Source organism: Thunnus thynnus, chromosome 6 (assembly GCF_963924715.1).
Source record: "Thunnus thynnus chromosome 6, fThuThy2.1, whole genome shotgun sequence".
In the NCBI taxonomy this organism is placed as follows: Eukaryota; Metazoa; Chordata; class Actinopteri; order Scombriformes; family Scombridae; genus Thunnus; species Thunnus thynnus.
In genome coordinates, this window is record NC_089522.1 from 22,786,456 (window position 1) to 22,798,753 (window position 12,298).

The 12,298-nt window shown below is 39.8% G+C and overlaps 1 protein-coding gene across 2 annotated transcripts in view; it reads right to left on the bottom strand.

The window, feature by feature from the left end:
• LOC137184751 (cadherin-4-like) overlaps window positions 1–12,298 on the bottom strand; it is a 255,065-nt gene that overhangs the window by 10,448 nt on the left and 232,319 nt on the right. For both annotated transcript variants that reach the window (XM_067592727.1, XM_067592726.1), the window contains 3 exons: window positions 6,818–6,960; window positions 1,824–2,063; window positions 1,327–1,563 (listed from right to left, as the gene is read on the bottom strand). In XM_067592727.1, coding sequence (XP_067448828.1) covers window positions 1,327–1,563; window positions 1,824–2,063; window positions 6,818–6,960 — 620 coding nt within the window. The remainder of the gene's footprint in view (window positions 1–1,326; window positions 1,564–1,823; window positions 2,064–6,817; window positions 6,961–12,298) is intronic.

Below are 12,298 nucleotides of genomic sequence, written 5' to 3' on the forward strand. Positions count from 1 at the left end.
GTGTTTAAATATATATATAAAAAAGTGGCTTTGAATACATTGTTTGGTTTTTGGTTTGAGAATTTGCTGGTGTGAATATAATACTTCCCAAAAATCAAGTTTACAATGTATGCAACATCACAGTCTCTTAAAATATGAATTTCTTCCTCCAAACAAGCCCAAGTGATTCCTTTAATCAACAACTGTGCTTCTTCTTTGAAGAAAGTTCATCATGTCAGTCCAAAAGATTTTAGCGTAGGTGCAGTAATAAAACAGATATGCTTCGTTGAACCTGTAACCACACCCGACAGTGATGTTACAAGATCCTGGATTACACCTGTGCATCACTGCTGCAAGGTGAGAAGTTACACCACTGGAGGTCAACCAAAACAAGATTTTTATGTCTTGTTCTTCAAACCTCTCCCATTATTCTTGATGGAAAAAACTGTCAAGAACAAACAGTGTATGTTTAAGTTTACCTAGTAGTAGCAGTAGCATGATGTAGTTATACCACCACAAAACTTCTTAGGGAGGAGGTCAGGTGCATGGATGGGAGAGCATGTGACCTTGACATGAGAGACTGCTGGTCACATCTTCTTTCCTACCACCAGTTGGTTTAACTATGGCCACGTTCTTTCTCTAACTTAACCAAGTAGTTTTTGTAGCTTAATCGTCCTAGTGTGAGATCAGAAAACATAGTAATATGAATCAGTTTAGTCGTCTTCCTTGCCCTTCCCTCCCGTCCTTTCAGTTTTCTTTTTGGCATGATTTTATTTTTTGTAGTTTTATTGTTTTGTATGTAACTTCCCTTTGTGTTAATAATAAGAACAATGATAATAAACTTGTAAAGCTTTATGATAGCAGTAGTATTAAAAGGATGGATCATTTGCACACAATATGACATTTTAGAATACTTTGGAAAAATCCTGCAGCTGGAGGTGAATTTGTCTATAAGAATTGTCTGTGTGTATGAACAATGCAGCCCTCAGCAACAATGTGAGCCAGCAGCATGAGTCACAGGCTTGATAGCAGCCAGACATTTACCCTACCAGGAAAAGAAGACAAAAACCTCCTTGTCAAGAGGCGCTGGAGAGGAATCCAGTAGTCAAGGCATTCATCCATTATACAAACTATTGTTCGTGTTGTTGTATTACAGCCCGGTGAATGTTTAATTAATGAGTTTGCCCTGAACTGCTCTTTTTTTTGTCAGAAATGCATTTTAAAGCCAATCACAGGCAGCTTTTAGCTTTTTGTGTTTTATATGTGTGATACATGTGTGTCGGTGCGACATGTCCGAGAGTATTGAAGTGTCAGTGGATGAATGCGATATAAACGGCTGACGCTTACTGAGCAATATGATGATGCAGATGAGGATGGAGATGATGGCTCCAGTTCCCAAACCAGCGGCTGCCACAGCCCCAACGGTGGTGCAGTCTCCGTTTTGATCGCACGGACACACCTTCACTTTGATGACCGACCTGTTGGACAATGGAGGGTTCCCTGAGTCCGACACAATTACAGGGACCTCATACACCCCCGGCTCTAAATATATCTGGTACCGTAGACCCAGACGAGCGTAGTTGCCTGTGTAGAGTGAAGAGGAAAGAGAAAAGTTACTAGATGTTACTAATAGTCACATGTATTATCCAAAACTCTAGCGATTCTCAACCTGGCGTCTAAATGACCACAAAATGGTTAATTATGACCAAAACCTTAAAAATGGCTGGTAATAAATGGCTAGACTAGTGCTACATCTTGTGCTATACATTTATGCATAAACCATTCCATGTACTGATCATAAATTCATTTTTATCTGTTCTCTGGTACTGCTGACACCTCCTCACCACTGATCCTAGAAATCGTCCAGTTGCGTCGGATGCTGGTGGGAAAGCTGGGCAGCTCGAAGACAAAGGGCCCAGCATTGGGGTCTGTGTCGGCATCAGCGGCAGTGATGTTGACACCGTTGGCGTTCTTGTTCATCTGCTCACAGATCTGAGACTCCCTAGGTATGAGCACTGGGGGGTTGTCATTAATATCTATCAGATAGATCTGCAGTGTGCCTGTGCCGCTGGCTGCAGGAGAGCCTGAAAATGGTGAGAAGGAAGAAAAAAATAGTATCATGACGGGAGGAAAAGACGACAAGAGAAGATGTGTGCAGTGAAAGGGACAGTTGAGAGGGAAGAGAGACATGAGTTGTGGGCCGACAGAAAAGAGGCAAATAATGAAAGAGAATATAAAGAGAGCTTTAAAAAAAAAAAGGGAAGAGAGGAGGTGAAAGGAAGACTGTTTATCTGCAATGGTGATGGTAGGGGTGCTGGAGAATTTCTGTCCTTGACAGAAATACGTTTGACAGTTGTGCTCTCCAGCTCCTCTTTTAGCCTTACAGCCAAATCAAACCCATCACAGTTGATCCAGATGCAGGCACAGCTCATCCAATTGCCTAGAGAGGGCTTATGCACAATAATGATGACTGTAACACAATCAAACAAGTCCTTGTCTTTGTGTATTTACAGGTATCTGTGATTCTGTAGATAAAGACACTTCTGCCTGCAATATTAACAACGTATTTCTGAAAGATGAACAGTGCATTTTGATTGTGGTGCTCCCTTATCACATCACACACACAATCACTTAAATACACTTGAAAATGCACAAACTATGTGCTTATGTGCTCATGCATTAAGAGCATACCTGCACCGCATGCTCACATACATAAAAATAACTCCCTGCTCCCCGGTAATCAAGCACTCTTGAAAATGATTTGCACAGTTTTAAATGACCTTTAGGGAGATCTGCGAAATTGTTTATAATGTTACCTGATTAATTCAAAGCAATTTGAAAGCAACTGCTATTTTCCCATAGTTACAGGCTATAAAAAATACAGGCTCTAAAAAACTAAAAGTTACTATCTAATAATGTATCTATTTATTTAATAGGGACAATATGCATTAATTTACATCACTATTCTGTGATGGACATGTGTCACATTGAACATAATAGCGCATTTTTGTGCTTTTTTTTCTTTGCCAATTAAAAAAAAAGCATTTGTAACAGCAGAATTCTAATCCTGTGTAAGTGACACTATTAGGTTCGAAGTCTGTTAAACACAATTGAAACGACAATTGTATTAAGAATCTTCAAAAAGCAATATGCAGATATGGAGATGTTGCATATTAGGCAGCTATTTAAGTATTATTCTCTTAAATGAACTCTTGTAAGCTTAACACCGATGTTTCACTGGAGTATATATTCTAAATCTACCGTATGTAAACTGTTAAGGCGATTGGAGAAATTTGGTCTGATGCTACTGTAGCCAGCTATTGCAGGTGCTGGTTCACTAGAATATTGTCAGCCTTGGACAGTAATAACATGCACTGGTGCACACAGACACACACACACACGCCTCATCTGCAGAAACAATCCTGAAGCCCTTTGCGTTGATTGAACAGAGAAACAGACCATCTGCAACAGCATTTATAGAGAACTGGGAGTAAGGAATAGACTTTAAACAATCAGAGAGCGAGATGGCAGAGCAGGGAGAAGAATGCATGAATGTGTATGTGTGGTATAAATGTGGCAAAGAGAAATCTCTGGAAAAAAAAGAGCTCTTAGCAGTATAAAGCTCAGAGCTGTTTATTGAGTGTGTGTCAAGGGGTGACAACCCTTAGCTGCCTCCAATTATGAGTCATTTCCTCGCCATGCCCCACTGGCTGAGCCATTGGATGGAATCAAGCAACCCCAGGGCCCATCTCTGGGATGCGATAAGGGCGATGTAATTTACAAAGATTTATGCAAAGCTGACAGATCTGCCAATTAAACATGGCAACAGAGCAAGACATTTGCCACAAGAAGAGTGAGACGCAGTTAAAGACACAGGGGGCTGTAATTGAGTGTGTTGACAGTTTGAGCTCTGTCCAACTGGTAATACTACGATTAGTACTGTAGATCACAAAATAAATTACAGCTGATTGATAAAAGCCTATCAAGTGATCACTAATGAATGTGTCATCAGAGTCTCACGGGAGTCTGGTCAGTGTTAGGACAAGACTAAGTTTAAATTTTCACAGTGAGGCGATACATAAAATAGACAAGTGACAACTACAAATAGACAACTTTTCATATCTACTTTAAATGTCAAAACTGGACTATCCACAATAATGTAATGTAATGTAAGAAAGCCTGTTAATGTATAGTTATACTATAATCATTGTCTACTATTATAATTACATCACCAATTGAAAATCACACACTTTATGAAGTCATATTCACCAGGTTACATAATAACTTCTCTTTTTTTTTACATTATCCAATATCGAACAGCATCTAACAGCATTAGTTACACATTATCCAACAGCTTTATCATTAGCGGCTACTTGCTATGTTATACACGTACATACTTAATATGCAGTATTGAATGCAATAAACACACACACGCACACACACGGACACACACACACACAGGCTTTCTCATTCTGCTGGTTTGTTAATCCCAGCCATGTATGGGGGACATGTGGAAGTAGCTTGCCACAGCTGATAGGAGAATTATGTGGGTTTTAACCAGCTAAATAAATAATTATGTTTGCGTAAATTCCTCAAAAGGATTTGTATTAACTCCTTTTTTTTTGATGGTGGCTCAGAGATGTGAGGCATGGTGAAAAGATTTGTAGCAAGCCTACCATATGTTCTTTGAAGAACACATAAGCACATAAACAATCGCATAGGTGTTTGAAAAGGAAAAAAAAAAAAAAACAGTCAGAGATGTCAGAGGGGTCTGAGGCAGTCAGATTGTGTCAGGGGTGAGACATAAAAATATGGTTGAAATACAAGTGTAGTTCTCACCATGCTGTCACCGCCTCTCCACGTCACATCCTACTATACTTACTGTCTCATAGTACTTCTTACCATAATCCCACTCACTTATGACGGCTGACACTCCAGCACCACCCACACAGTCGGACTAAAGCACAAACATAAACACGCATACACACACACACAAACACATATCACCTGAACTGCCGGCTTTTGGACTTGCCACAGTCTTAATATCAAGCAAACCTCGTAACATGCCTGTCTAAACTGTGCTCTTTCCAGAGGCCAGGGGAAGAAAAAATAAAATATAATCACGACAATAAAATTTTACAACATCCACAATAACTACACACCCTCATAGCCTTGACAGTAGTCCTGGAAGCTGGCTGTTGCTTGACTGACAGATGTAAATAGAGGTTTATGGAGTCATACATTTCTAAAGTGCCTATAGGTTCTTCTAGGAAATAGCTAATGTATTGAAATGATAAAGGCCGAAAATAACAAGGAAAGGAAAAGCAGGGAGTAAAATTAGATGCTTGTGAAGTCCAAACAACAGAAGCACGTCGACCTTTAATCCATCTGCCTCCTCCTTCCTTCTAACCGCACAGCAGGTTACACATCATGGTGTCTGACATTGTCAATCATAGTAAATAAATGTACAGAAATACACACATGTGCTCACATAAATGTGTAGCAAATGAGAACATTCATATGTGCTCACACCTATAAATAAACCAATGCATCAAAGCCAACTTAAGGTAAACACACCAGTGCACTGCACGTCACTGATAAGGCAATTTGGGAGGGGGAAAAAGCATTCCCTTTTTACTTGAGAAAAAGCACTCACTTCTACTTGAGAAAAAAAAGGGAACTTATTTGTTTGCTGTGATTGAGTTTGTGCTCGGTTAAGCTTGAGTTTCAACTTTGAGGCTGAACAAATAATATATGCCACACGGATTGTGAAGGGAAAGAGAAGGCAGGCATGGACAGATGATAAGGAGGAGGGGAAAGAGGAGGAGAGGAGAGGATCAACAGTGTGACCAGCTGTGTGAATCCTGGATTTCCTCTAACTCTAACCCAGCTGCACAACACATGAATGTTGCCGAGCTTCCATGTCCTTGTATCCCTCAAAATCCACATAGATGTCTTCATTTTTATTAAGCTCTTATAAGTATATATTTAAGTAGCTTAACTAAGATCAACTGAGATTTTGTTTTCAAAAGAAACCACACACACACACACACATATATATATTTATATATTTTTCATTCCAACCTGTATTTTTTTAATGGTGATTGAGATTCACACCATTCCAAGCATTCAATTGCAGCTCCACTGGAATAAAGAATAAAGTGCCACTTTGACTATAATCATTGTTTGAGTGATTACAGGCACTCATGTTCATTTTGTAAATTAAATTTAGAGTAAAATAGACTATAAAGCAGGGTATGCTTTAGGGTGTGGCTACGTTGTGATTGACACGTCCCTACCACGGCGGTGTGTGAGGTACTGTAGTTGGACCCTGGGGAGCTCCTCCCAAGCTCCACGCTCTCATCCAAATATGGTCACTTTTCATCACTTCTGACTCCAAAAAACCAAGATGGTGACCGTCAAAATGCCAAGCTTGAGGCTTCAAAAAGTGAGTCCACAAACCAATGGGTGATGTCATGGTGGTTACATCCATTATTTTTATAAAGTCTATGGTAGTACCAGATAATTATACAGCAAATCAGACAGAGAAATATGTCCAGACTACAGATTGGACAATGTGTTTTTTTTCACTTTTAGCAAATCCAAGCTTTATATTTTTAAAATGAATAGTTGTATTTTAATTTCTTATACAGTTTTAATTTATCTTATGGTAGTAGCTGTTTGGGTATATAAAATGAACTGTGCATTGCTAAATGCTAAATCATGTGAGTGAATATAAAGGTTAACAAAAACAAAACATAGGACTAAAGCAGCGATTTTGATCACTCTGATTTAAAATTAAATAAATGATAAAACATGCTTAAAAACAGACTCTTACCATTGTCCGTTGCCAGGAATGTGGCTTCATATATGTTGTTTTTCACGTAGATGGACTCTCGGTCGAGCATCGCTGTGGTCACTATCTGACCATTGGTTCTGTTGATGGACAACCAGTCCGCAGGGTCGTTCAGCTTTGAATACCTAAACACACACAGGCATAGATCGATGGAGAAGTTAGCGCTACCGTTTCCATGTTTACAAGCAATTATAAATTTTCTCTCGCGTCCGTGAATGCATAGATTGCCTGCACATACACACAGTCACAAAATCACAAAAGCCTGACCTTCACACAGTTTAATTCTTCATTGACTTCTCCTCCAGAGCCTGCAGCCTACAGTCAATTTCACCTCATTTTTCACTCCTGTGTACCAGGCATTGAAGTCAATTACCTCCCTTGTTAAGCACTGCTGCAACCGCCTGTGTGTGTGGTGCATGCACATATTCTAGGAAGTGTTTGCTTATGCTAGGGAGGACTAAACTGCCTGACAGGGTTATACAGTATATACATGTTTTAGTGCTTGTATGTTTGCAGTGAGGAAGCTGTGTATAGGGTGGAGACAGGATGATAGGATCTTGGTACTGATCGTCAAACGGGAAAGTGGATGTGGTAGCTGGTGGTGACACTCCCCTGGGATAAAGGGCAGGGAAGGAACAGGGGATCATCTCCAGGATTGAATCCCAATCTCACTCTGATCTAACTGTTCTTGTTTCTCTGGCTTTTGTCGCTTTCAGCTCGTTCCACACTTTCAATTCTATCTGATCTCTCTCAACCTGTGGTGCCTCACCTCATCTTGCTGTGCTTTCGTATTCATACATTTTCTTATCCCTGTCTGTATCTTCTCATCCTCGTCTCATTCCCTCTGTGATACAGAGTTCATCAACTGCCACCTCTCTCGGCTGCAATCTCACTTTCACATGTGCAGCATCATCCGTGAACATATGACACGTTAGCCTTACACAACAAGCTTTCTATATCAATTCTTTTTTTTTTTTTTTACTGAATGTCAGTTTGGGCTATAAGGTTATGTTGTTATGCGACATACACTTCCAGCTTTTAAATCCAGACAAATTGAGAAGGATTTGACCTTAACCTTGCTTTTATATTTATTGAATTGTAGTGTACTTAGTGTCTGTGTACAGCCCACTTGTTTATTTGAGTTCGATTAAATACTGCATGTACATTTCTACTTACATGGAGGAGAATGAAAGCCTGGAGGGGTGGGTGGTGGTATGGAAGGGGGGTGGACAGAGAGTATAATCTCTTTCCTGCAGTGAGGGAGGTGGGATTTTCCCAGCAGGCAGTGGGCATGATCCCAGGCGTAGCGCAGTGCGGGGAAGGGGATCACAGAGATGACATTCCCACACTCTAAACGGTTTCACACAGGCAAGCCAAGCCCACAGCCACTAAGTGGCGGACTGTGAAATCACCACCAGGACTACAGTGAAACCATCACAGTGGGAGGGTGGGATAAAAGGGTGAGGGAAATGATCAGGACTGGGTGGGAGGGGAGAGAGGGACAGGACAGGGAGAGGTGACATTCGGAAGTAGCAGCATGGCTGTATGATCTGGTTTTAATATCCTCATTAAGACTAACTTGATACCTACTGCTATTGTGTGTCCAACTGTATCTCTCTAGGCTTTGCCGTGCCAAACTAACTCTCTCTGTCTGGGCTGAGAGAAAAGTGTTCTCTGTCTTTCCATTGGAGGGCAGACAAGCCAGTTCTGTTTTTACTGACAGGGTGGAAAATAAAGAATCAGCTCATCCAAGTCATCCTAAAAAAGAAAAATAACGTATATCCATATACAGTGTATGTATAAATATATATTTAAATGTGAGATTTTCTCACTTACCCCTTGTGGTATCTAGCAGATAATTGTGGTTTTATTTGCCCTGGTTTTTAGATATCTGTGTCTGATATTTCTGCCATCACTCCAATACAATGCAGGTAAATGGAATTGCATTTGCCGTGCTCAAAGCATTAAAAAACTCCATTTTAAATAATTCAACTTTTTCCAGAAACAGTGTGTCTGCTAGGCTTCAATAATCCACATAAAACACTGTTTTCAGAGGGAATATTTCTTCAGGTGCAAGTACTTCTAAACAACTGTTTAATGTTGAGGTGGGTGGATTATCCAGAGTAACAGGACGTTGTCCCTGGAAAAAAAACAAAACATGTTGCTGTTGAAGATATGAATATTTCAACATTTTGGGAAATGTGTTTATTTGACTTTTTGAATCGACAAGAAAGTGAATAAATGCATTTCCCAAAATGCCAAACTATTCCTTTAAATATTTACCTCCACTGTTTTCGGGTGGAAGCAAAAATCACCAAACCTGGGCAAATACAAACCTAAACTATCTGCATGGCTAGACACCACTAGAGGTAAGTGAGAAAATATGTAAAAATATGTTTTTTTTGTGGTTTGGATTAGCTGACTTAAAAATCAGGAACACATAAGAGTATTAAAAAAGACAGCGGGGAAAATAATGTGTGTGAGTGTGAGTGAGAGAGAATTTTTTTCTTCCATAATGGGCTATAAAATACCACTAGAGCCTATTGTTTCCCAACCACACTGCATGATAACACAAGTGGATGTGTGGCCACAGATGATAAAAGCCATAACACAAAGGTTGGCTCCAAAAGCATAGTGCTCTGTCCACCACTGCTCCCAAAGCAGAGTGCTCTGTCCACCACCACACTTTAATTAAGTCTCCTAAACACTCCTCAGTGCAGATATATTAAACCTTATATAAGGCAAATGAAGTCCTGAATTAACAGTCTTTGCAGCCAAGCTAATTTCCAGCACAGTGAATTGTCCACTGCATTATTAATCCTTTTCTTAAGGAAAACTCCAGATAAGTTGTGCTTCAAACAGCCCTTTTCACTTACTTTTCCCGATGGTGCTCAGTAAACAATAAGGCTACTCTGGCTATTAGAATGATGCCTGTGAAAGCACCCACAGTGTTTTTGATTACAAGTCCCAACTGTCAACAATACTGTTGGCAATTGGCAATCCCCATCACTAACTTTTTAATGAAGCACTGTGCCAATTTCTTGTCTTAGTAAACAGTTCTTGTTTATGAATGAAACAGTTATTGTTTTTTCAATGAATAAAAAATGGTTATACTCTGTGTGAAAGTTTTACTATTCCTTATTTCCAATGCTTTGCCGAGCTCTCCTCTCACCAAAGGTTTCTCTCATTTGGGAGTTGGCTGGTGTGTGAGTATAGCTGGATGTATGATTAGGCCTGGCAGGTTAGTGATCTTAGCAAGCAGCAGGGAGAGGTATGACATTTATTTTTCAAACCCCCGACCCTGAGGATGAAAAATGCATGTCTCAAGCTTAGCCAAGGCGGTTTGGGTAATCATTTATGCCAGTGTCTCCAGTCCTGTATCTCGACCTTCCTGGTCGGGTGTCTGACAGGTGATGCATGATGCCTCACTCCCCCCCTCGCCTCCCCCCACCTTGCTCCTGTCCATGTTGCCTTCTTCCCATCCCCAACAGGACACTGTCAGTCTGTCCCTCCTTTGATAAGCACCTGTCAAGTTCAAACCTTGACCTGGAGCCAGCTCACCATCCTCAGCTCCCACTCGTCTCCCTCCATAGTGCCTTCGGTCTTTTTTCACCTTACTTTCGATTTTTACGTCTCCCTCTAAATCTTCACTTCATCTCTCTTCGCTTTATGTATCTCCACCATCCATTTCCGAAGACGTACAGCTCTTTGTCATATGCAAAGACGTATGCCATAAATTACATGTAACACAAACTGTGGTGTCAAATTTAAATGTCTCTTCCAAACCTCCACACAAACAGTCATGTCAGCTTACAATTTGATTGATGGGGTTTGAAGGTTTCTACAATGAGCTCAAGTCTGTGTGATGAAAGTATGACGGTGAAAGTTTTATAGGGTGATGCAAACATTGTACAGGGTTTTAGCTGATTGGCAAGAATAAGCCCCCGAACGTTTCTTCAGAATAATGAGGATTCAAGAGACGGAGGGAGCAGCTGTGATTAGTGTCCGTGCTGTAATGCTTTTTTTTACAGGTCCTTTGATTTTATACTAATTTCCTGGAAAGTTTCGGAGTAATTTACAGACATTAGCTGTTAATTTTTAGGACATTTTACAGAGAAGTTGGTGCAAGCTAGTACAAATTATAAGACAAAACAGAAAAAAGTGATTTAGTCGCTAAGTACCCACTTGTTATATTTTGGTACACAGACAGTTGTTAATTTGTAAAAATTCTTAACAATTCTTTACTTGACAGAAAATACATCGTTTTCAGTGTGTAGTTTTGTGTGTCAAAGTCCATAGTAGCCTATTAGGTTGTCTCTTAAACAACCTAATATAAATATAAAAATAAAAACTCAATAACGAGCATATTTCCTGTAGACTACCAAATTAGATAACCCTTCCAAAGAAATGTGTAAAGAGTTAACAGTTACGCAGCAGCTACTTTTAGGAAATTATTGAAAAAAAATCCCGGAAATTAGTGGGAAAGTAAGGGATCCGTTAAATAAAGTTTTGGATGCTCAATCATCATAACAACTTAATATACTAACATATCATTTGACATACAAAACTACACACTATTAAGTATTTTCTGTCTGTTAATGATTGGTTAAGAATCAAATTAAGAAATGCAAATTAACAACAGTAAATATGATGACTGGTTAGTTACCAATTTAACACTTTTTTTCTGTTTCCTCTTATAGTTTATGCCAAATCACACCACTCTACTGTGTAAAATGTCAAATTACTGCAAACATTTTCAGGAAAATTAGTATAAAATTTCTGGAAATTAATAGGAAAGACTTGTAAAATAGCGCGTTACCGTCCGTGCATAACAGTTTAGAGCAGATCCTATCCATATGGATTCAAACGAATGAGGTTGTGAATTTGCCATCTCTACAGCCCTGCTTCCTTATGTGGTGAGCACAGAGAAAGGAGATTTAGTTTGTGTCTGTGTTAAGGAGACTGTGATAGACCACAGCATGCTTGTAAACTTAATTCCATGATGTGCAGAACTGCAGTCTTGCACTGGTCATGGAAAAACAGAGAAGAAACCAAAGAGGTCAGAGTGAATTCAAGTGAAAGAGCGAGAGAGAGAGAGAGCAAGAGATAGAGAGAGTGAGAGAGAGAGAAAGAGAGAGAGCCCAGCTGGTGACTTTGGCGTCTTCCTAAATTATAATGTACACCCAATTTACTCTCATTTGCTGTGAAATTAGCTGGGAAATTTGTTTAGATCTTTTCCCCAGACAAAATGGGAGAGGAAGGGGCTGGTGGAGTGTGAGGGTTGAAAGGAGGTGGTATTAATGTCACACCAAACAGCCGTGTTATCAACTCAATTGCTGCGCTATACTGTGCCAGTTATAAATCACACAAATAAACTCGCTATAATCTATAGGGACACTCTACACGAGAGCGTGAGTGGAAACACGTGATCCTGCAGTTGGGTGATGGTAATGGAAATGCTTC